General features: G+C 43.7%; 1 protein-coding gene and 1 long non-coding RNA gene across 2 annotated transcripts in view; one reads left to right on the top strand and one right to left on the bottom strand.

The window, feature by feature from the left end:
• Positions 1–1,377: 1,377 nt before the first annotated feature.
• LOC135396859 (girdin-like) overlaps positions 1,378–25,267 on the bottom strand; it is a 30,127-nt gene continuing 6,237 nt past the window's right edge. Inside the window, exons 7-29 of the mRNA XM_064628064.1 lie at positions 24,276–24,357; positions 24,112–24,183; positions 23,026–23,112; positions 22,816–22,962; positions 21,420–21,567; positions 21,204–21,355; positions 19,859–20,020; positions 19,613–19,738; positions 17,375–17,551; positions 17,131–17,319; positions 15,888–15,997; positions 14,445–14,504; positions 14,244–14,357; positions 13,281–13,356; positions 12,984–13,223; positions 11,088–11,261; positions 10,920–11,015; positions 10,636–10,836; positions 9,756–9,946; positions 9,577–9,646; positions 7,739–7,850; positions 7,487–7,638; positions 1,378–5,624 (exon numbers count right to left, since the gene is read on the bottom strand). Coding sequence (XP_064484134.1) covers positions 5,229–5,624; positions 7,487–7,638; positions 7,739–7,850; positions 9,577–9,646; positions 9,756–9,946; positions 10,636–10,836; positions 10,920–11,015; positions 11,088–11,261; positions 12,984–13,223; positions 13,281–13,356; positions 14,244–14,357; positions 14,445–14,504; positions 15,888–15,997; positions 17,131–17,319; positions 17,375–17,551; positions 19,613–19,738; positions 19,859–20,020; positions 21,204–21,355; positions 21,420–21,567; positions 22,816–22,962; positions 23,026–23,112; positions 24,112–24,183; positions 24,276–24,357 — 3,334 coding nt within the window. The 3' untranslated portion in view covers positions 1,378–5,228. The remainder of the gene's footprint in view (positions 5,625–7,486; positions 7,639–7,738; positions 7,851–9,576; positions 9,647–9,755; positions 9,947–10,635; positions 10,837–10,919; positions 11,016–11,087; positions 11,262–12,983; positions 13,224–13,280; positions 13,357–14,243; positions 14,358–14,444; positions 14,505–15,887; positions 15,998–17,130; positions 17,320–17,374; positions 17,552–19,612; positions 19,739–19,858; positions 20,021–21,203; positions 21,356–21,419; positions 21,568–22,815; positions 22,963–23,025; positions 23,113–24,111; positions 24,184–24,275; positions 24,358–25,267) is intronic.
• On the top strand, positions 12,610–25,267 carry LOC135396860 (uncharacterized). The gene is made up of 4 exons (XR_010423549.1): positions 12,610–13,229; positions 13,293–13,362; positions 19,788–19,985; positions 21,392–25,267. It is a non-coding gene; the product is annotated as an uncharacterized LOC135396860 (long non-coding RNA).

A 25,267-nucleotide genomic window follows, 5' to 3' on the forward strand; every position in this document is an offset into this window, starting at 1 on the left:
TCTCTCGGTGTGACCGTATCGTGAAGGGCGCTTCACCAAACGCTTGCAAGTGTGAGGTGAAGTCCACTTGCACAATGGTGACTTCTATCCGCCTAAAGGTGTCGTGACCGTCAATGTAATCGATCTTGTGCCAACAATCTGTTGATGCTGCTGTCTGATGTTCGATTGCGAGTCAGATAACTGCAGGCTGTGTGACGCATGACCAGCGATGGGACCTCAAGGTACATGAGTAGTCACAGTATAAGTACTTCAGACACATCAGAGTTCACGTCGTGTCAAAAAGCGTATACGAAGAGGGGAGTCAAGTCCTGTAGATCACATAAACAAAATCCAGAAACCGACACTGAAGATACGTGTCAAAAAGGAGAACAACTTCTCAGAGCACGTCTCACAAGTAAGTAAACGACAGCAAAGTGCATGTATATCTGCTTTTGCAAAAGCAACAGTTTCCGACAAACAGGCCACCGGTTCCGATCAAACATTTCTTTTCAGCGCCGTATTCCTCACATGTGGTCGGTGATTTGAGTGACACTTTACTTCGTCAATAAATTCCCCGATGGAAAAGAATGTAAACCACCGGAACGTCATACCTGCGAGCCGTCGATGCTGTCAACACCTGCTGTCAACGTGCTGCCCGCTGGTGCTACCAGTCCCATGGATGCAGGAAGAAATACATGAAAAACATGCACGGGACGCAACTTCCGTTGTTCTTCTGATTGGCTGATAAGTTTCGGCCGCCAAAAATAGTACAGTACGCGGTCGACGAAATAATGCGGAGTTTTTTTTTTTTTTTTTTTTCGATGGGTGTAGAGTTTAACACACATTTCGCACGTGGTGCCCCAGGTTCACAGTCCGGTTTCTTGTGCAGACAGTGCGGAGTTGTCCGCACGCGCGTACACCCCTCCCCCAAAATCGTACCATTGGTAGTGCATTTTGGAGAGGGAAACGAGGGCGATACCCTCCTCCCCCATGTAATATCTCCATAGAACCCCTGCCGAAATATGTTTCCGGCTACACAACTGCTCTGAACAAGAGAACTTTCTCCAAGCTACGCTATTATTTATGGATTTATCTTTTTTAAATTTTCACTTCATCCAGATACGCATGTACCACAGGTGTATTGCATGATACAAATTTGACCAGACTGTTCATGATGTCCAGGTTTTTTGCAAGCTTATTGTTTGACCAAACTTTGAGCTATCTCCAGGCCTTGGTTATTTCAGCTTTAGACGCATGCCGGCAATGATACATAAAGCTGTTACAATGTAACCCCTCAAATTTTTGCAACACCCTCCCATGATTGTGATCCTGGATGGACAACTGCTGTAAGGCCAGTCGGTGGCCACCGTCTGCTTGGGTAGATGGAAAATCTGAAAGCACTCTCTTTCATTTTATTTTAATAACTTAAAGCCATCGTACAGGTATGCTATGTTACAGCTATTTACAAAATAGGACATCAGCAACAAACGCAGTAAACAAAGCAGAGTGCCATCAGGCTTTTTTAGAATAAATAGAATCTGTGCAACAAACACTAGCAGACATCCATTAAAAACAAACAAAATTGCACTCTGAGAAGGAGCAAGGAAACATGACACTTATGCAGCAGAAGAAAACTACCTCCTCTCCTCCTTTTTTTTCCCATACAAACAAACAAACAAACCTTGTCAATTATGCACAAGGAAGACCTGGTTGAAACGAGCAAAGTTCATGGAATGCCAAGTTCAATGTGGTCCTAACTTCCATCGATAGTATCACCTGTAACATTTAGTTCCGCTCTATTAGTATAAATCCCGTGCACAATAACTGATTTCGATAAACTGACGCCACCAGAGCTATTACTGTTTCATAGTTACAGAAGCTACCCGTCCTGTGATATAACCTTATTCTTGGGCCCTTGCGTTTTCGGGTTTGATGTTACTCCGAAGCCGGGGAGTAAAAATCGGGTTTCAACGTTTGCACCTCCAGAACAAAACAAAATTCAGTGATACCGTGTGAAAGAGCACATTTTCGGGTGAATAAAAAAAGAGACCGGGAGACTGGAGTGCGAAGTACTTCGTATTCACCAGAGTTCGTGACTAAGTGCTTGCGTTTCTGCTTTGGCGAGGTCAGTCGTCAGGGGTTCCAACCCTAAAACACAGGGCTCTACTTATTCTTCCCACTCCTTCACATCTTCGCTCTCTAGCTGCCTACAACTTCGACGATATACCATACTAGAATGTGCACAACCACGCATGTAATTACTGGGGCCCAGGAATTTAGGCACTAAAAACGACGCAAGTAGGCAGGCAGTTAGGCCCTCAAAGACAGCAAAATAGGCAATAGAATACAAAAATAGGTACACTCTTTTGCTTTGTTGGTGATTCAGAATGCTCCATCCAGGAAAAAAAGCTAAGGTACTATACAAGCTTCGACATCTTGTATGCAATACTGAATAATACTTTTAATTGTCCGCCCTCGAAGATCTCTAAAGGCCAAGAAAGGCCAAATTTTTTAATCCAGTATGCATGAGCCCCCTTCTAGCAAACCAAGGTACTGAAGGAAACGAAATGAAAAAAAAAAAAAAGTAAAATAACAAAAGGCACAAACATACAGAAACGAAAAGCAAAATGCCGCACGAGACTGAAAGGCGCACCAGCACTTGGTCCTCTAAAAAATGGCTGTTATGGCATCTAAAAATGTTCAAAAAGGCTACAATTCAATAGAGGTGATAAAAAAAGGAAGCAACCTCTACAATGTCGCATGCCAAATGCTAGATATTTATACTTATAGGCATTTACAGGCAAATGCCTGAAATTCCGGGCCCCAGTAATTACGGTCACAGCCTAAAGAGAGACACTTTTAACGCAGTGAGCAGTATTAGACATTCCACTACCTACAGTGAGGCATAAATGGCAACGGTCTGAAACAATGGCAGTGGAAACAACCTATGTGTTCTCTGTCGAGCGTTAAGCTTCGTGACATGGCATCGGAAGAGAGATCGAGACGGCAACACACACAAAGTGAACACACACATGCTACAACACACAAAAGAGGAACTATCGAGTGACAACGTGCTTCTATGTTACACGCAGGTGCCACAAATGCCCACTCTTAAATTAGCAACTCTCCACATACGGATGTGCGTGCAGATGGTATTGAATAGAAGATGTTTCCCTACACTCTTGCAAATTTTTGTTCTCTAACCAACCCATCGTCAGGAGGTTGGACTGTGATGTGCGTTTTCCTTGTAAGAGTATGTCACCAGCAAAAAAAAAAAAAAAAGAATCAAGTAGAAGCAGATACGATGTGCGCATAGCAAGATTCAAAACTTACACTGAAATTCATTCATTCGATTCTCCTGTGCCATCACTGGAGAGCAAACAATACAAAACAATACACATGCAATACCCTGTCAAATAAAAACTACATCAAAATGCAGTCCCACAGGGATCCGTCCCGTTTCTCAGGAGGTACCCTTTCCTCCGTCACAATCGGAACTTAATGTAGCACCTGGTTGTGGGTGTGCATCTGCCCCCAAAAAATTGGCAGCCATGCATGTCACTACCGATCTCACAAAAGTCATATAATTTCTTTTGCACGATGAAAAGTTCATCCCAACAGGGGCCATAAAAATTCAGTTTCTTTAACCACAAACAAAATACAGCTGTCGCACATATACAAACAATTTGAGATCCACACTACAGCCTTCGTAAACAAACAATGATCTCAATAATGTGACCTACAAACTTGAGATCATTTGTTTTAGTGGCTGCAAGTAGCACGTTTCACACATTTCCTGATGCCGCCCATTCTGTATTGCTATGAGAGAGGCAATGAAACTTTCAAAGGCACAGCAGGAAATGTCCTGACTTAGGGCTGCACAAACAGTCAAATTTTGGGTTGGACTGAATAGTGATTGCTTCAGAAAATAACAAACTGAATGCTGCTGAACATTCCTACATCTACTATTACGCAAAGAATTAGTTATTGGAAAATATTTTGTGTGGCCTTGTGGTACAACAGCCACTCTGGTTTTCACTTCAGCAATTTGTGGTGCAAGTTCTCAGCGAGTTTTCATGTAGCACGGCTAGCTGCTGCATACCTTTTGAGAGTGCAGACTCATTCCATCTGTAATGGCATCCACCAGTTATAGAGGGCACACTAACTTATTGTCTCTAAAACTTAAGTCCCAAGATAAGTCTGGGTAACTTTTCAAACTTGCAGAAGGTTTGTACAGCTTTTTGAAAAAAAAAAAGAGACACTATGTAAACGAGTTCCCGTAGTTTCAAGAAACACTTGAACTGACACATGTCGTGATGGCTGATAAGCTGCATTTTAATGCACCGTAATATGCTGCACCATTAAGTCCTCTCTAGACAATGTCGAAACCATTAAGTCCTCTCTAGACAATGTCGAAACATTAGCACAAATTCTGACATTTCATATTTAGAGCCTGAAGTCTTCAAGAAATATTCTTTTTTAGAAATTCGGGGGGTAAAACTCAGGTAGATAAGCATGTGCTCTAAATGCATGCGAATTCGTGTGGAAAATCTTCTAGTATGCGAAATTCAGGGAGAAATCGGGGCCATTTACTCAAACTAACAGTACTGGTACTAATGCTTTGGTACAAACGGTGATGTAACTGCGTTTTCTGCCAAACAAGTTAGTGTGCATCCCTACAGACGTCTCAGTGAGGGCAATTTAGCGGGTAAAAATCGGGTTTCACCCTAAAGAGGCAACCTTCAATTCAGGGTGCAAATTTTTGGAAGAATCGAGTTAAACCCCAAAGCTTTAGGCTCTCTTTACATTGCACTGCCACAAAAAAGGCATGTACAATGCACAGCTTCCCATCTGGTAACTGAGTAAACAAATGCAAATCGCTGCTGAAGTTACAGATTTTATCTTAACGGATTGGATTTTTGTTGGAGTTGAAGCAGAAGTCTACCAAATTTAGGCTGTGGAAAGCAAACCTTCCCAACGTGCATGCCGCCACAACAGCAGGTCGATGACTCAAATATATTTGCAGTATTCAACAAAATACTATGCAAACAAATCATGAAATACACAATCAGGATATTCTATCTGAACAACCTCATCACCATCAGCACAGCCCTAACGTGTCTCATTTGGACGAAAAAAAAAAAAGCAATTCCACCAGCAATCTCGGTGGCATCATTAACAACCTTATACATCCCCCCTTCCATTGCAACATGATTTTGATTTGGAACTCGAAGCCCTGGGAATTCCTTTCAAACACAACCGTATTCGTACCATACCGCACTGGCCCTCCGTTCCCTGCCTTCCGTCGGCAGCACCGTGGACGTCGTAGATTCCGAGTCTGGAGCTGTCGTATCGTCCAGCAGCAATTTCTCCTGGGAGGCACAGAGTCGAAGCGGAGCACGAAGGCCAGGGCTGTTATTGGGTAGCAGGGAGTTTCCGCGCAGGCGGGAGTACATGGAGTGCCTCGCTGTGGGTGCGCGAGAAAAGCGGGACGTCGTAGCTGTCGGAGAGCAACGTCCCACTGGGGCGGATGATGGGGCTGCTGCTACATTGGTGAGGTGTGTAACCACGTTTACCGTGGTGTGATTCTCTACGGTCATCTGTGTTGGTTGTGGTGGTGATGGTGTGCTGCACTGCGTGGAAGCCTGCGATAGTTTTTGAGAAAAAAATGGTGAAACACTGGATAGCTCCAGGATGTGAACACATAACTAGGTTGACAATCCCTCTTGTATGACTAAATAATTATTCGAGTCATTATTAGCCGAGATATTACTATTATTCCCAGCTATGTTTCATCCGTTACCAATACCTTACAGTTAAAAAACAGCACTGTGTGTTCGCGTTCATGTAACATGGTGCTTCTAACATGTTTTGCTTTGTACGTACTGTGCCTTGGTTCCTTTATGGTATTTTGTACCACTCTTTTTCTCTCTCTCTTCTTTATAACTCTGAACTTTTCTTTGTTTATCCACTGATGTTTCTATTGCATGCCTCTCCCCTCTTTAATGCTGCATAAGCTTTGAAGACAACATAAATAAGTAAACTGCAAGTTTTTTACGGTTGTATTATTCATTGTAGCTTGTCTTCCCCATGCATAGAGACACAATAAATAAATTCTCACTTTCAGAAGAAACCTATTGTGCTGCACACTACAAACATACTATTGGATTATTCTATACTTGCATATTTTGATCAGAGAAATTTAACATATCAATTAGATTATATCTATTATACAGCAAATGTCAAAGATGCCAAAGCCCGGCAAGCGATCCGGTGGCGCATCAGTTCGCACGAACCTGGCAGGGTAGGGTCGATCCCAGCGGCCGTAACTCGGCCTGTGAGCGCTTACCAGAGGGAAATTTTGCGTCAAAAGCAAGAAAAAGCATCCACTTTGAGGCACAATTTTTCGACCTATGTCAATTCAGACGTGATTTCCCCACAAACAGCGCGATGAAGAAATTTGCTCTGTATACCATTAGAAAGAGTGTACAACAAGCTTTCGTTACCGCGAAAGTGAATCACACAGGTACGGTAACAAAACATGCGCAATAATGCACGGCAAGCGTTTTTGTGTCCTTTTTGTAAGGTCTTCCAGGGGTCCCTGGGAAAAGATATCACTCACAGCATAGCCCATGACCCAGTAATGCTGTCGCAAAAAGGCCAGAGTGATGTGGGCTACGGACAAGGAAATACTGTGCTTCAAAGTAGCCGAAAAACATATTCGCGAGACTCCGGCGTTCTCGCTACTCACTTATTGATTTTTTATCTTTGCGAACCGCTTCGTTCCGGAAAGCCGGGCCACCACTAATGTTCATGCCACACATGCGGCTATCATATAAAAATTACCGAAGAAAATTTAGGACCCAAAGGTTGGGGCCCTGCCTGAATTGAAATGAAATCGCCCTGTTATGAAAATTATCCCAGAATTATACACATACAAAAAGTGAAAGTGACCACTTTATAGAGCTGGGCTTCAAAACACTGACAATAAAAATAATTCATACTTTGTCACGCATCTATATGGGGTGACATGCTTGATTAAATCTAATTTTTGGAATGCTGTGCCAAACTGTATTTTCAAATTCTTAAAAATATTTTCCTTCCCAGAAATTTAATTTCACAACCCATTCAATAAATCGAAGTAAACTAGGGTTAAGGGTAGTAAAGTGTAACATAGGGCCCACAGTGCCTAATCCTAGTCCTCTGGTCCCTAACATAGGACACTAAAAGTGGAGCACACATACGGACAACAAATTCGTAGCAACTGAGCTGCAGATATCTTACGATAAAATAAAACTAATAAATCAATCAATAAACAACAAGATCGATCGATCGATCTATGAGTTTACAGCGTGACCTGAATCATGATACAGATGTACCTAGATCTTCACAGAGACAGTTGATCCGATGGTCGCCTCTTCACAGTGGGTTCGGCACTAACAGTCCTCAATTCCTTCTTATGTGGCTGGCTAACAGAGACTGAGGCAATGTTTCCTGATGCACTTACAGAAAAAACTGGAAGAGGAGAAAAGCATAGCGGAGACGCTGTCCGCTGGCTCAACGATGCATCGGGCGAAGCACGGGAGCTAACGGGTGATGATAAGGGGCCGACATCTCGCACTGGGATTTGGTCGTCTGCCGCCTCAGAGTCTGGTCCGGCTATTAGGTTGAGGAATATTTGGAAAACATCGGCGGATAATTAGTTTTAGTCCCAAATAACATCGATCGATATGTTTTGTGATAGCAAAGATAGACTCACCCCACGAATGTCCATTATGAGAGCGCACACTTGTCCGACCTGCAAAATTTCTTTGGCATGGCTCACCATTGCTCAATCCTCCTACCAGAGAACTTGAAAGGAGTGCTCCAGTCTGCAAAAGGTTGAGATAAAAATTTTACCCCGTGGAAGGCAGCCCTTTTATTATTATTATTACTACTACTATTATTTCAGAATACTGTTTGGTTCCTTCAGGGACCGTAACGGGAATGGGACACACAGAAAAAAGAAAAGAAAAAGAAATTAGAAGTACAAATACATAAGGAGAATAAAGCAAAAGTGCACAATAGCTCACTGGAGTGATAACAACTGAATAAAAGTCGACAACAAAGATGCTGAGACGATGTCGAACAGCAATGCTTTCCAATCTGTTAGGAGGGAATCATGCGAGGGAAAAATGAACACTTACAACAGCCCGTTTTATACTAAGGCTCTTGTAATTTCAATGAATGGAAAAACTGTGTATTGAACACCACTAATGCTTCAATGTCAAGCAATGATCGGTAGTGATTTACGAATCTGCGTGGTAATTTCCTGGCCGCTTTCTTTGCCAGATTCTATTAATCTTCAATAATTCTATTAAGCAATTGCGTTCTCTTGGTCTAAACACGGCCAATCGCGTGTGTTCTCTTGGTGTTTTCCTGGCGCCAGGAATTTGCCAGCTATCACTTTTTTCGTCCGGCCCCAACACATACTCAATACAACTAGTATATCCAATGTTGTCATATCCACAACACAATGGCCACATTGGACTGCACGCTGAAGTTAACATGGGTTAGCAGACGACGGAACTGCAACATGAATGACTGCGATGCCCCTAGTGTGATCCGAGCAACTAAAACCGCTAGCTTCTGGACACTTATGTTCGGGTGACAACTGTTGCATAACGTGGCAAGGGCACGGGTACAAGGCTAGCAATTTCCAGGTGCTAGGCTGTGATGCGACATTTCGACCACCTGAATGCACATATAGTTCACTGCATACAGAACTGTACTAATTCAGATCTATCTACTGCTATTCTATAACTGTTGTGAAGAACATCATCTTTTTAGAAAGGTGTGCAGTGGTGAGGCCCGCCACAGCAATAGACGTTAGTTGTGTTTGAGAGCATCCTGCAAGCGTGTCTGGGGTCTTGTTTAAACTCCATTACTGGTTATCTAGACTTACGAAGTCATTCATGGCATCCAGAAGGATGATCAGAAATAAGATACGCACATAGAAATCTTACGGAGAGAGGCTAGAAGGAAAGCTGGGGAAGAGGATCGGAGGAGAGCAAAGCACTTGAACGGGGCTCTTCCCTCTCTTAATGTATGTGCTCGGAGGCAGCCATATTGAATCAGCCGAGGAAACGTTGTGTATTTCCAGCCTGTGAAAGCAGCCACAGTTCCAAAAACTGTTGCAACACTTGCTCGGTTGCTCCTCTGCTTTCGTCGGCTACATATTATGTCAGTGTCCGCCCCTATCCAAGCTTGTAGTCAAGGCTGGTTGAGGCAGCAGCAGCGGCGGAGACGACGTCCGTGTCGTGTCTGTTCCTTCGTGTGTGTGTGTTTTCATATATCTTACGGTTTCATGGGTTCTGGCGGTGTGTTACTGTTCCAAAAACATTTTTGGCATTATGTTTGCTGTATGCTTACTGGATTCGTTTGTTTGCATGCGCCACCAACAGTAGCTGATTCAACATGGCGCTACCCTCGCCCGTACATCCCAGTTTCGGAGGTTTCCTTCTAGCATACTCCATAAGATTTCTATGGGTACGCACCACACACAGGGAACATATCAAACCAGGTACTCGAAGATAGCCTGTGGCACCAGAAACTTACCTGACTGACATCCGCAAATAAATTTTCAGATTTTGACCTTTTCAGGTTACTTCCCAGAAGATTGTAGCTCCTACCCATGACCAAAAAAGAAAAAGAAGAGGAACAGTATTGATTTTAGGCACAAAAACAAGTACTATTGGCTATATTACTCCCCCTAGAGTATGTGACAAATGTCTCACCGTTCCAACCTTCGTGTGTACTTTTGCAGAAATTTTTCCAAGTCTTCCTTCTGTAGCTGAAGCTGAAGCAGAGTCTCTCGGTCCAACTGTGACATGCTCATTCCCTGCTGGTATTGGCTGAGGAGGGAAGACACTTTGGACAACACTTGGCTTCTCTCTTCCTCCAAGCTGGTAATAGCTTGCAACATTACCTGCAGTAGAGGTAACATGCAATGAATACAAATGAACCATTCAGGGTACATCCAGCTGCACCAGCATTTTTCGATGTCGAATCACTGCGAACAGAAAAGTGTATGTTATGGACAGCTGCTTAACCTTCTTAAGTTTCGCTGCCACAAATTGGTCTGCAGTATCACTGAAGTCACTAATTTTGTGTGGCACCCCCCTCAAGTGGTGCCCGGAGCAAGTGTACTCACTTTCCACACCCTGGACCACGACCTACTGGATTATAGTGACCATGTCATAGGCACCCCTTCCCAGCGCCGCATTTAGAAGCTGGTGGTGGCGCTACTCATCGACCCAGTTATTGCTTCCTCAATTCCTGCAATACTTTGTACTTCAGCTTACCTTAGTATTTTTGTACAAGCGGAGGAAGTCCCACAGAAGATGTTTCATTCTAAAGTTGATTATCATCATCATTCTACGCATTTTGATAGGAGCTGTAGCCGTCGTCTGCTACGGAAGTCATACGACCGCTTCTGCGCGTTCAAAATTCAAATTTCCATTGTCCAATCATGATGTAGATCTCGCGGGCCGAAGGGCAGCGCCCCTAGCGGATCATGCGGGCGGGCTCCTCATGGGGGATGCCGACTATGACATGGTCGTTATAATCTAGTAGGTCGTGCCCTGGACATGCCTCTGCTCCCCAATATGTACATACTTGGTGTTGTGCATTGAGTCGTGCGTTCTCATCTTGCGTCTGCAATAGTTCCCCTTTTGTCTCATCTAGTTCATTTCGTAGGTGTCCCACTTGCAGCCGCAGTGCCGCCTGCGCTTCCTTCAGGGAGCCCTGCTGCCCACGGAGGGACTGAACCTCGGCTTGTGCTTGTTCTTTGGCCTCACGCTCTAGCCTGAGTTCGTTCTGCAAACAAATATTCACGCGTGATGTGCCCAGAAAGGGTAAGCTCACTACAAATCGCAAGGACTAAATTTGACTGCACTCACTTTTAGTTTGGCATTCTCCGTACGATAACTCTCGTCTTCGGACTCCTCTCTCAGCTTCAGCATTTCCTGTGAGAGGGCTACCTCTTGAAGTTGATCCTATGACGACACATTAGATTCACGATGGATGCGCTGCAGGAATTACAGCCACCAGCCTTTCGAAGAGAATACCTTTAAAGCAGCATTGTCGTGCTTGAGAAGCTTGCACGATGCCTTGACACAACTCAGATTTGATGCCAGAGCTTCATAGTCTGCACTCAGCTGATCGTGCAGCTTCTCCAGCACTTGGTGGTCACGTAGCAATGACTCGTTGCTGCGTGCTAGCTCTTCCTTTTCACTTATCAGCTGCCGAAGGTGAAGGCATAACATTTTAGACAGAAAACAAGAGCTGGGCAGTGTATAGAATGTACAATCTCATGTGATGTTACATTTCAGAAAACACAGTAGAACCTAAATCGCATGTCAGTGAACACAAGTCACGTATCGTATCTCGGTGTACACATTATTTGTATCATCGTAACTAGTCATCACATCATAAAGTAATCACACACACAGTAAAATACAGGCTGGAAGTTGGGGTGTTGACTACTACTTTTTTTTATTTAGCTGTAGCTACCAACTACCTGTGGAAATTCTAGTTTAACTACAAGTTTGACTAAGTTTAACTGACACTACATCTTCAATGTGTTAGGTTTGTAGCTACGACTGCACAGTAGCAAGATCTTAACTGCATTTCAAACTCCTTTTTTTTGGCACTTCATTTGTTTGTTTCCATTCCACAAACAGTGCGTATCCTACTGAACAGCGCAAAATGGGACAACCATCAAGATCATGCCAGACACGTAGGGTACACAGTCTACTGTAAGAGAATACAGCCTAGCCCGCTTATGACGATATTGACAGGAATGTGAAATCCGATCCTTATATCAGAGCATCGTTATACATGTACTTTCGTGAAATTGCGGCTCAAGGGTCACGTCAACAAAGTAGAACGGTACGAGTAGAACGCTGCTAAACATGTGCGCCTGTTGAAAGCACGAAGGTGTTTTATCTCACTCTAGACTGACTCAGCTGCGAGCTGAAAGCTCTTCGAAGCACAGCATAGCTGCCGATACCACGCAAGACCCCGCACATCTTAAGGTGGACGACTTAGTCAGTTACTCATCATCCAGTGCAGTAGTGATCATTATTCTCGCTGCTCGCTGCTGCATTGTTCATTAAAATGTACCTCATTCACGGGTAATTCAACACGTGTTCGTGTGGCGACACGCAACTCTTTGCCAACAAAATGTACTGTAGTTTTGGAAGGCACTGTACATTCCCAAAGATGTTTTGCACCGGTATAGAATGTACAACATCAAGTCGAGGCATGTGCCTTTTTCCTATCAAAACGAGCCGCAGACACCATCCTGGCTCACGCATTGGTCCTATTCAAACACATTGGTCCTATTCGCCTCTCCAGCTGGCTGCTCGCCACCTAGTGGTCTCCAGCAGAAGCACTCAATGAATGATAGTAACAGCAGACGACGGGTACATTTCGCACTGACCTGTAACTGTCGCAACTTCCCTTTGTGCACGATAGAAATTCCCAGCTTACAGAACTCAAACAGCAACAGTACTGCTCAATTCCGCAGTGAAAAACTACTGCGGAGAAGAATATTCAATGTCGAGAAGGGGAAGAAGAAAAAGATACTATCACAGGAGCGGCACGAACGAAAACTATGAAGACAGCAGGAAACCACGCGCGAGTTATGTTATATTTGTACAAGTTTTGAAGCATGTCTCGTGAAAGAAGGCACGAAGCAGGAAGATTTATTTATCGGCAATCATTCTTTTCTCTGCAATCTTGAAGACGACTCGAGCAGCTCTATAGGTAGTTGGAGAGGCAAATAGGGTATTTGACGGTGCCGACAGCTTTGTCCGAAAAATTGGAAAGTCTGATTTTTTGGAGTACAAATTATTGGTCAGCGACCTGGTTGGTAGGGCGACTGTCAATGGGTTGCATTCAAAATTAGGTTAAACATCCCATACAAATGTCATCATGCACAAAATACTAGAACGCCTCACCTGATCCTTCTGTGTATCGAGCTGTGTAAGGCGATCCCTAAGCTGTGATGCCGACTGGGACAATGCGGCATGTTGAGAGGCTAAGCATGCCGCCTCAACTTGCAGTTGTGCGTGCTGTGCTTGAAGGGCAAGGCGTTGCTGCTCGCTGCTTGTGGCACGGCCCTGCAGAACTGCAGTGTGTTCCTGCAGTGCCTGCAGCTGGTCGCGTGCACAGCATGCTTCTTCCTCCAACTGACAATTCTGCAGGTAAACCATGAGGTTAATATAACATGCTTAGTTTCACTACATTCAGCCCACCTTCTTTTCCAGCTGCACAATGTGGTCTCTCAGCTCAAAAATCTTCCTTGGAATGAGCTTGTCTGCATCGGTGCAACTGCAGGTACGGACAATATTGTTACTTCAGCAACAACAAACTGTATGACAGGATAAATTTAGAGTGAAATCGTTTTCCCAGAAACTCAGAGGGACTACGTACTACTTCTACATTTTTGTTTAACTCCTGATGGTATTATACTGCCACCCTATTGACTAAACTATTACTTTCTTTGGCCATGGCTAAGAAAATAGGGTAAGGTGGCATGGAACCTTTAATAAGCACTATGCAGAAAAAAAAAAAAAAAGGTGCTCGTCAAAGCTGCAATTAAAAATCACACATGCTGCAACTGTTGTGATGCACCCTGAGTAACCTAGATGAGTTTCTATGCTGGATACAAATCCATGCACATTAATGTGGAAATAAAAGTATGAAAGGTTGAACGCGCTTTCACACTGCTGATGACATACAGCAATGATCTTTCCAGTTTTCTTGCAAACAAAGGTACTGGGATTTACCGCTGGCAAATGTAGTCTGCCTGTCCTACCCCGAGTACACCAAGAAAAAAAATATTTGCACAAAGTTGAAACTGCACTGGATGTGAATGTTCCATCAGTGTGATATAACATTTGTGCTATTGTGCTGGTACACCTAGACACAATTCCACAATTCCAATCGCTACTAAATCAGCTGCCAGTGACAGATAGCTAGAAGTAGTACGGACATTTACTATAGTCAAATCCTGTGCATTATGTCAGAACATGGCATGTAGTATAGCATTTAAGTACAATGCTAACACGTGGATCACAATTCTTCAGCACAAAGAAACCAACGTTTCATAAACAGTCAAGTGCTTGCAAGAGTGGCATGCGAGTATCAGTTTGTAGCACTATAAACATAGGCACAGCCTATGGGGACATTTGAAACAGACATGTGTGAAAACAAACCTTTGGTGAGAGTCAGCCGCACACTCGATGAGTTCTCCACTTTTAGTAGTTGGTGCCTCTCTGTCTGCCTTGCTGCGTTTCTCCTCATTTGCCACAACCAACAGGTTTTCCACTCTAAAATGCGGAAGCGCTGCCACTGTACCACACAACACATCAACTGCGGCATCGACGTGCACGTAAATAACGTCCACCAATACTCACTCTTCTAGTGCAGCTTTCTCCACTGACTGCAGTGATGCCTTATTTACTGGCGCCTCTCGACTGAAAATGCAACATAACGATGTACAGTGCATAACTAGGCCCTGTGTTTTAGGGTAAAACCCGTTTCTATGTCCCCGATTTGCATCATCATCACTTGGGGTAAAACCCAAAAAAAACTGAAAATGAACATGCACAATTCAGTAACAAGCGACAGTTCAGTTCAGTTTCAATACAAAAGTGGATGCTGTCATAAGATGACTTCACGGTAACCTCCTCCGTACGAAATACCGGAGTAGGGAGCTCTGACCTCTCCTCTCCGCATTTAGGTTTCGGTTTACTATTGTAAAAAATTTGCCACCAAAAACAACTTAATTATTCGTGCAAAATGAACACAAAGGCCGTAGGAGGCATCAAGGGGCAATTTGTGTTCGATATGTTCACCTAATTTTTTTCAGGTTGTTGCAAAATATCCCTTTAAGCAGCTTGTGTGCAGCAAGGCTCTAGCACTTCAGTCCTTGCCGAGTAGTTGACTTTGGGGTGTCCACTTATTATGAAATTCACGTGTACAGTTGAACCTCTCGATAACGAACGTCAATTTAACTAAATCCTCTGTTTAAAGAAGAATTACCATCGCTCGTACGCGTCCCCGTAGACACCAATGTATTTTTGCGCTCGATTTAACGAAATACATTCATTTGGTCGGCTCTATTTAAGGAAGTTCCATGGCAACCAAAGCCTTCTGCACACGTCTTTCCCTTTCGCCACGAAGAAGAGGAAGAGGAGAAACCTTCCCCTTTTCCTTGTCCCCACGCAAGTTTTTGTTGGTCACTGCAGTTGTCGCATACAGTAGGCAGGACGTAAAAGCACAGTGTAGACATGTGGCAACGTCGACGCCAGTATTTTTCGGTGTGCTGACGCCATTTTGAAACCAGCACGAGGGTTGCAAGAGGCCGAGGGCCTCTTCGCACCTGTTTTCGGACCTCTTCACCTGTTTTGCAAAAATGTGCATTGCTGGCCTCTCGTGAAGTCTAGTTTGCTTTTCTTGATCCCGATTACAGTAGGTTGTGGTTTCGTGCAAGTCTTTGACTTGTTTTGTTCGCGACATTGTGCAAAAGGTACGTTTTTCTTAGCGTTATATGATGAATAAAGCTTGATATTTTGTGCCCTTTATAGCTTTATACCTGTTTTATGACAAATGGCATTTCACAGAACGCACAGCACACATGCAGTGGCGATCGCCATCCTTTTTTCACTGGGTATATTCCACTTAACCAATTTATCTATTTAACGAAGAAAAGAGCTGGCATTTACAAATTTGTTATACAAAGGTTCGACTGTAGTGAAAAAAATGCTGCAAGGCAATCAGGTTCATTATATGCGATATCAATTGTATATCTACCATTTCCACACTCATACAAAATGGTTAAGATATGAGAAGAGTACCTCTTCTCTCGCTCTGACTTCCAAAGACTTGTTGTAAGCTCCAAGCTAGAAGCGATCCTCTCGAGCTCGGTGGCCAGCTGCTGGCTTTTTATCTTCTCTTCAACCAGCTCCTGCAATGCGTATTTTTAGAACAAGAAATGTCTCTTGCGGCAGATTCATCCGTGATATCTACATAGCTATCCCAATCATTCCACCAACAATGCATGCCACACAGCCTATTATGGGCACGTTACATCGTGTCATAGCACTTAGTAAGTAAGCACCTACACCTCAATGCTTTAAACGTAACTAGAGGCTGTTTAGCATGTGCAATGCCGTTATCACTTTTGTTGACAGTCACCATGTCGCTCCCCCTTCAGACATGGTCTTTTGCAACGCTGCATCAGCGGGGGAGCGATGTGACAGTCTACAAGGGGGATGCCAACCGATCACGTCATGTGACATGCAATCTTTTGCGCTCCCGTCATCCTGGCCGATAGCCATGCAGAACATTCCGCCCGTGCATTAAAGGTGCAATAAACAGGTATACGGGCGCACTTTTTAAAATCCATCGTGATACGTTGCCGACGGTGAACGTTTTCAAAAAATTTGTCGCAAAAAAGTAAATAATGGCTCCAAACTGACCGAATATTCACAGCACTCTTTCGCCCTCATGCCCCACCCTGCGATGTCCTGGCGACAATGGCGACAAGTCATTTTGACGTCGCGCACCATCAGCCATTTAGAATGTGGGACACTTATACATTAATTTTGTTGTGATATCGAGAAGTGAGGTCGATTCTAAACACATTCCCGCCTGTCAAATCCAAGACAGCCAGTTCAAACCGTACCAAAATCTCTCAATATTGCATTTCACATGCACACTATGTTTTCAGTCCTGTATTGCTCCGCGAGGTCACCGCGATGTTCCCGCAACCTATTCCCCAGCAAGCTGTAGCTTGTGTCAATGGCGTCCGTCATTGGCTAGGAGAGCGAAATCTCCCCCACCTCCAGTGCCTAGAATTCAGTGTTGTTATACGTTGGAACACTGTGATGTGACCCGGTTCCAAGGATAAGGAGAGACTCATGCGAATCATGCTCTTTGAATGGCATTGTTTCGTGTTAGAGACGCTCGCCAGAAGCAAAATAATTTCATATTTGGATATCGTGAGCTACGTTCTGTCATTGGGCATAATTGGAGAATGCTTGTAGACCTGTTTTGTGCCCCTTTAATCACATGACTCCCCGAGCACCAGAGACCTACTTGTCTGAGGTGGCTCAAAGCTCTTGCATCCAATGCCGTTTGCTGCGTTAGCTGTTCATTGCGTTCTTCTAGTTCTCTGGCACGTGCTGCTGTTCCTGTAGAAGAGTCCAGCTCCTTCTGCATTTGCTGCTTCTCACGTTCCAAGGTGGCCACACGTGAAGTCAACTCATCCAGCTTCGTATCTTTGCCCTGGAAACAAGACGTAGCTGAAGCAATGCCAAAATGAATCAAAGTAGCTCCCAACCTCCAAAGTGGTGCGCAGCCGCATCACGTCCTTTTCGAGGCCCCGTCGTTGCTGCTCTACCTGATGAAGATTATTTTCTAAGTCAGCATTCTCCGTCTCCAAATCATGCATAGTACGCAGCTGTCCCCGTAGACTCTCCACATTCAATTCCAGCTTGCTGCATTGTGTTTCTGATGCCTGTGAACATTGCAGCATATTATTATAGCATCGGCCAGGTACATTGTTCTCAACTACTGTACGATGGATGTCTTGAGAGTAAATGTGACGAGTGTGCCACATTATTCTCCCATTAATCAACTGGTGACTTGGTAAGCCATAGCATTAATATACAGTAGACACTCGTTAATTCAAATCCCAATATTTAGTACTTTTGGTTAATTCAAACATATTTCAAACTTTTGTTTGGCATGCTATGTTTTCAATGTAATGATAAGCGCCTTAATTCGAATGCCACCTTCACTTAATTCAAACGTTTCGTTCCCTCGTAAAGTGTTTCTGTCCACAGGTAGCAGCGAAACAAAGTTCCCAAAATTCGAAGCGGCACCCATTTTCGATTGCTTGCGCCATTTCTTGGGGCACCATGAACCATGCATCGAATATGCATGCGCAAAATGAAACTTCAACTGCTTGGGTTGCCCATACATAGAGCTCGTCCGCCGCTGCACGCTTGCTGAACTTGTGCTACTTCAATGCCACACATGATGTGGAAAAACAGACGGCAGGAAAAACGCGGAGGAAATACAGTCGCCGACCGATAATTCAGACTTTCGAATTTTTCGGACAAAACTGTTGGCACCGTGAAGCGCCCCATAGAACCAATATATTTCCCCGTCTCGCTTCAAACCTGCATGGTTTTTGGAACTTACCCTCTTCAACAAACAAATGTTAGGCAGCGTTTTTTTTTTGTTTTTTTTAATTTTCACGATTTATCCGCAGAGAAACGGACCAAGTGGCAGTATTGACATAAAAATTTGGGGCATAATACGTCCTCTAACATCTACTTCAGCTTCTCGACATGGTTTGCAGACGTTTATCTTGGTGAACCCTGTATAACAACGTCCAAAATTTTGGAACGCATACACTCCCGTCACTTGATATTTCGGACTCTGTTTGCCCAGCCAGCGAGCGTCCCAAACGGTCACCAGCTCATCAGTCACCACGTGCACATGATGCAATGCGAAGATCAAGGAACTGTGCATTAGTCATTTCTTCTATGTGACCCACTTTAACGGGCCCTAGAATGAGGAGTGAAACAGGTCAAAAGGGGACCATGTCCCCTTCCACATCAGATAACGGGCAACCCCTGCATATAGCGATTGTGCCCCAAAAGTTTCGCTTCCTATTGGTGACTCGTGTGGCCCGTTCACTTCATCTCATATGCGGGAACTGTCACAACTTTGAATCGTCGTCGTCAGCAGAATCTCAATCATACGAATCTCTCGGGATGACGGAAAATATTCGTATCATCTGAAATGTGTATGACAAGAATTAAACCAAATATGAAAACTGAAGTAAGAAAATAGGCAGTGACTGCTCATTCTCCATTACTCTGAGTGAAGGAGGCCCGTCGTACCACATTTGCGTCTTCGTTTTGACCAACACTGCCGAAATTTGTGAAGGCCTAGCACGTGATGTCCAGCCCCGAGTCAGTGTTACACGAGTGTTAGGTGAAGCTGATTTGCGCAACGATGACGCCTAACGTTACCAGAGGTAGGTATGTTCCCTCCACGTGTTCGGGATATCGACGACTTGCCGTCTCCAAGCAAAGCCATCAAACTCGGAACTAATGAAGGCAATTGCAGTATGTATGTAGTTCAAGGTCTTTTGGCACAGGGGCTACTCAGGCCAAAAAGGCAATTGCACTGCTTTCGTCCACATGCAACGACGAGAGATATCGCTTCGGGAAATAGAAGCCGATGTTATCAGGCGGAGATGGAAGACTGCCCGTCAAGAAAGCATCAACCACTTTGTACGGCCTACTGGTGCTTAATAAAGCTGACTTTTTAAGCAAAATTTGTGTTTTTGAACTGCTCGATTATTCGGACTTTTGCACGATCCCCGCCGAGTCTGAAAAATCGGACGGCGACTGTAACTCAAACTTTCGACTATTCAAACAAAAATCTGTGGTCCCTCTGGGTTTCAATTAACGAGTGCATTGTATTTGTTTCTAGCATTCCTGCTGCCTCATCATTTATACTACATTAGTCACTTTGCGATTGAAACAAAGAAAACACCCACCTGAAGCTCCGATTCACACTCCTTGAGACGTCCCTGTGCAGATTCTAAACTGCGCTGAAGCCGTTGGTTTTCTAAACTGCTCGATGCTATGCTAGCTTCCAGATGTTCGATCTTTGCACTGTCCGCCTGTAAGCGATTAATTTTGTGAGATGGTGCAAAATATTTGCCTCAACAGCACTAACCAGAGTAAAGCAACGCCTAAGCGAATGGAAAATGCAAGAATGCCTCAGACAGCGAGAGCCTTACTTTGCTGAGTTCCAGTTGCTCCTGCAGGCCGGCAACTCGTTTCCGCAGTCGAGTACATTGAGACTCCATGTCTGCGAGCTGCAAGGCACTTGCGCTGCGTTCCGCGCTCAACTGAGCTCGTTCACTGGTAAGTCGTTTCACTTCTCCTTCCGCTGTACTCAGCTACAGTGTACACTCAAGTTAGTGGGCTACATTAGATCTCTATCGCATAATATGTACCAAAATGACAAGAATGAAAATACTCTACAAATCCTGCATGCTTCACAGTACGCACAGAGGCACAATACATAACCTGTCATGCGTGGCTTTTGCTGTGTCCACTTGCATAACACCCTGACACCCTCTCATTTACGAACAAGCCTCATTTTCAGAAACAGCAGTAAACAAAACGTGTGTAGCAGACGACACAGATGGCGTGCGCCGTGCGCAGGCACATCGAGTTTTGGCGTAACCTCCCAAATCACAACTGACCGGGGGCGGCAGTTCGAAAGCCAGCTCTTCACCACTTTCGCTACCCTCCTCGGCACCACCAGGATACGCACAACATCCTATCATCCTGCTTCTAATGGCATGGTGGAACGTTTACATCGCCACCTCAACTGCCGTCTGCTACACGTGTTTCCTGGAGGATATTTAATGGCAGACGTTCGCAATATATTTAGAGCCTGAAGTTTTGGGAAATATTTTTTTCTAAATTCGAGGAGTAAAAATCGGCTAAATACACATGTGCTCTAAATTCATGCAAATTCGGATGGAAAAACTTCCAGTACGCTAAATTTGGGGAGAAATAGGACTGAGTTACTCAAACTAACTGAACTGGTTCAGTACGAACGGTGATGTGACTGCGTTTGCTGTCAAACAAGTTAGTTAGTGTGAATTCCTACTGACGTCTCAGTGAGAGCAACTTTCCAAGTAAAACTCGGGTTTCACCCTAAGAAGCGCCCTTCAATTCGAGGTGCAAATTAGGGGAAGAATCGGATTAAACCCTAAAACTTCGGGCTCTAAATATATTGTAGCCTTCAAAAGGGGAAAGTAATGCTAATGTCTTCGCAACATTCCACTTAAGTGTCAGTGAACAAAATTTCCTGTTCCATTTTTTTTTCCAAAATCCCCAATTTTTTGTGAATCGAATATAGGCCACATACTGCTCTGATCTGTGGCTCGATTCGCTCACTTTGTGATAGTACGTCAGGCAGAGATTGCATATTACTACGGCAATGTTCTGGAAAACTAAGGCCTAGCACGACATGTACGAGATACGCGGTCAGCGACAACATGCGATTGACCACAGGGAAGCACAAAAACCTCAGCTACAGTCTAAACAAATTTGACATCAATGCCATACCTTTGTCAACAGCTCTTCTGTGGTGTGTGCAAACTGCTCTTGCTGGCTCTCTTCTCTCAGTTGCTGCTTCAGACGTTGGTTCTCGAGTTCCAGCTGCAGAGCTCGAGACTCAGCATCGCTGTTCAGTTGTTCAAGCAAGCTGTCTTCCGTTCCTGCATGCAGTCACATTTACGTATTACAATCTGCAGATGCACAGTTACCTTCGGAGGAACCTACGAGAGAGATTGGCATTGTCCCGTGCCCGCAGCTGATGTAGTTCCGCTCGCAGGTGGGTGGCTTCTTCTAGTGCGGCTTTCTGCTCTAACTGCAGATGCTGCTGCTGTTCCAACAGCTTCTGCACCTGCTCACGCTCCAGATCACGCTCCTAAAGTAGACAACCGCATCAAAGCCTCGAGCGAAATCAAACGTACTGTTTCAAAAGTAGAGCCTGAAGTTTTAGGGTTTAACCCAATTCTTCCCCGAATTTGCACCCTGAATTGCAGGTTGCGTCTGTAGGAATACACACTACCTTGTTTGGCAGCAAATGCAGTTACATCACAGTTTGTACCAAACCAGTACAGTTAGTTTGAGTAACTGAGCCCGATTTCTCTCCGAATTTAGTATACTGGGAGTTTCTTCACCCCAATTCGCATGAATGTAGAGCACATGTTTTTTTTAGCACAATTTTTACCCCCCACCCCCCGAATTTAGAAAAAAAATTGCCCAAAAACTTCAGGCTCTATTCAAAAGTACAGTCGCCGACTGACTCCAAACATTTTGGACTTTCCAATTTTTCTGACAAAACTAGTGGGTTCAAACATGCCATAGCTCCAATGTATTTCCATCTTGAATATTTCAGACCATTTCTTAAAAGAACAGCTCGACGTTTCATGCACATACAACCCCCGAGATTGCTTAGTTTTTAGGAGCCAGAGAGCCGAAAGCAGCAGAGCAGATCTAGAGGGGGGGGTCAGGAAGTCCTGACCTCCTCCTCAATTTCTGTCTTCACATAGTGTTTAGTTGACCTAGATCATGTATCTACCATGCTGGCAAAGGTTGGACCCCCATCTCAGAAAAATCCTGAATCCGCAAGTGTTCAGAGCCCTATATTTCGGACTGCATTACCAATGTATTTGCAGACACAGCACATGCGCAGGGTGTGCATGTGCAGAGGCAGAGCTTATGTGTGTGCACTGAACCGCTCAGCTTCAGACAGGCGGAAGCACAGAAATCACGTGTAGAGAAGCAGAAGGCTCGAGGCTAGGGTGATGATGGTAGCAATGAGTATGTTGATGATCCCCCGTTAACCCGCTGGTGAAATGTGGCGATCCTTGCAACACAGCCATCAACACGCTCGTTAATGTGCACACAGTGAGAGTGCAACACTGGCAGAAATTCACCGCGAAGCATCGTGCCGTGTTCATGCAATGAAACAAACATGCTTAGACAGTTTTTTTAAACACCTTAAAAAGTGTTCTGAATAAAGACCTTAGAAACAAAGTGAATTTTTTTGCCATCCACTAAAAATGCGAACTCGTAATAATTTTGGCTTATTCTAAGTTCTTTTTTGGAAGTCCAAAAAATCGGTCGGTGAGTGTATTTTAAAAGTCTCTCTGTGTGAAATGTTGCATACCAATGCACACTCGCTGATGCGAGCCCTCGCCCGCAAGAGCTCGGATTCCAGCTGCAGGGCCTGCTCCGCTCTTCTTCTGCACGACTCCAGTTGTTCTTCCAACATGGCTTTTGTCTCACCCAAGATACGTTTGTCCTCGCGCAATTCCTGTAATTCCCAAGGCACCATGAAGCTCCCTCAATGTGATTTTCAGGTGGGACGCAGACCAACCTCAACTCTCGTACGAAAAAATTCGAGTTCATTCATCTTGTCCTTGTAACGGTGGATCTCTGCTTCCAGGCGGTCGAGTTTCAATACCTGAAACAATGCAGATATTGGATGTATTGGATTTGATGTATTGGATTGGATTGAATGCATTTTTGGACAGGTTTGGTCGATGTTATAGAAGGGAATGTGATATATACAGGGTGTTTCATGAAAATCCCCCGGCTGAATAATTCGTGAACAGGTGGCGCTAGCGAAAAAATTTTTTGCGTGAAACACCCTGTATATATGCCACTACATAGAGCCTATACTTAAACCAGGTTTAAACCCACCTATTCACTGATGCCTGCTATATGTCATACATCGCTCATTGTACATTGAATCCTGTACATTACACACTATGTTAAAATGTGATATCCACATATTATTATTAGAGCCTGAAGTTTTAGGGTTTAACCAGATTCTTCCCCAAATTTGCACCCCGAATTGAAGGTTGCCTCTTTAGTGTGAAACCCGATTTCTACCCATCAAATTGCCATCACTGAGATGTCTGTAGGAACGCACACTAACTTGTTTTGCAGCAAGTGCAGCTACATCACCGTTTGCACCAAACCAGAACACGTAGTTTGAGTAACTGAGCCAGATTTCTCCCCGAATTTAGCATACTGGAAGTTTTTCCACCCGAACTTGCATGAATTTAAAGCACATGTTTATTTACCCAATTTTTACCCCCAATTTAGAAAAAAATATTTCCCAAAAACTTCAGGCTCTAATTATTATTCTGTGTAACTGCATGCTTTGTATAATGACGAAGAAGTGCTCTCAATCGACCTTTGTTTTGAATGAAAGGAACACTGACATACATATGAAGGCTTACTTAGTTTTGCCAGTGATGTAGAAATTGACGTAGAAAACCGACACAATGGGACAGTTTATAGACCAACGTCGCACAAGTCATCGAGAGGACACTGGGTCAATGTATGAGTAAATGGGACATAACAACAAGAATCCCCCAATTTTTAGTGAAACAAATCAAGTTGGGCCCATCCTCCGGTGGTTTCATTACTTTGTACGTCTCATTCATTTACTCACCTTTTCCTTGAGAATGTCAATCTCGTCACGATATGCTTTAGCCATCCTAGCATCTTGCACTAACTCCAAGTTCTGAAAATGCATGTCCAGTGAGCACCTCATTAATAAGAGGTAGAAATACACACTAACAAAAATGCAGAGAGATCTGAAATTGGTGCACATACTTGCTGTCTCAAACGCACAATAGCATCTTTCATGTTGTCCAACTCTTCCTTCTGTTCAGAAAGTGACTCAATCTTTTCTTCCCTGGAGCGAAAAAGATCCAATGTTTTTATAACCTTGCCAACATCCAAGAATGCTCACAGTTACTGCACAATTTTATGTAATCTTTAGCTCTGTTATATGTTCTATTTTATGCTACACTGATTATTATAACTTAGAATAATGTTTATTACTCCTCTGTATATATTTTTTGCCCTAACAAATTGTCACTCATTTTGTAATAATGACTATCAGTTTTTGGACCAAAACAACAACAAAAAGTAATAACCGACAATTTTATGTAATCTTTAGCTCTGTTACATATTGTATTTTGTGCTCCATTGATTATTATAACTTAGAACAATGTTTATTACTCTTCTGTATGATTTTTTCCCCAACAAATTTTCACGTAATGATGGCTATCAGCTTTTGCACACACAAAAAAAACACACACACACACACAATAACCAAACAGGCATGATACAACACTAGTCCATATGTTGCATCATGTATTTTATTTGGCAGCCCTTTAAACCTGCATGCAAGCTTTCAGAAAGCTTAGATTCAGCACAATTAGAAGCACTAATGAACTGAAGACTCGAGTAGCGAAGTGGAGAACATCAACACATGGCCAGTGATCTGCAGCAGAATTTTACATGACTTCAGATGTCATACATTGCAAAGCTTTCACAGTAGCTTATTATCGCAAAAATGTGAATTCCAGACTTTCATAATAACACCGGAAGTTGATGTCATCGTGTGTCCCAATGCAGTAGAACAGAAACAGACGATGGGAAATATGTTTTTAGGATACTACACATATTATTTCAGTATTTCAATACTTTGCTCTTGAAAGGAGCAGTACAATCCTGATACATATATTTCCATATTTTCTACATTTTTTCATTACATTATTCTACATTTTTCTACATGACAATAAATTTCTACATTTTCA

This window comes from Ornithodoros turicata, chromosome 6, assembly GCF_037126465.1.
Source record: "Ornithodoros turicata isolate Travis chromosome 6, ASM3712646v1, whole genome shotgun sequence".
NCBI lineage: Eukaryota > Metazoa > Arthropoda > Arachnida > Ixodida > Argasidae > Ornithodoros > Ornithodoros turicata.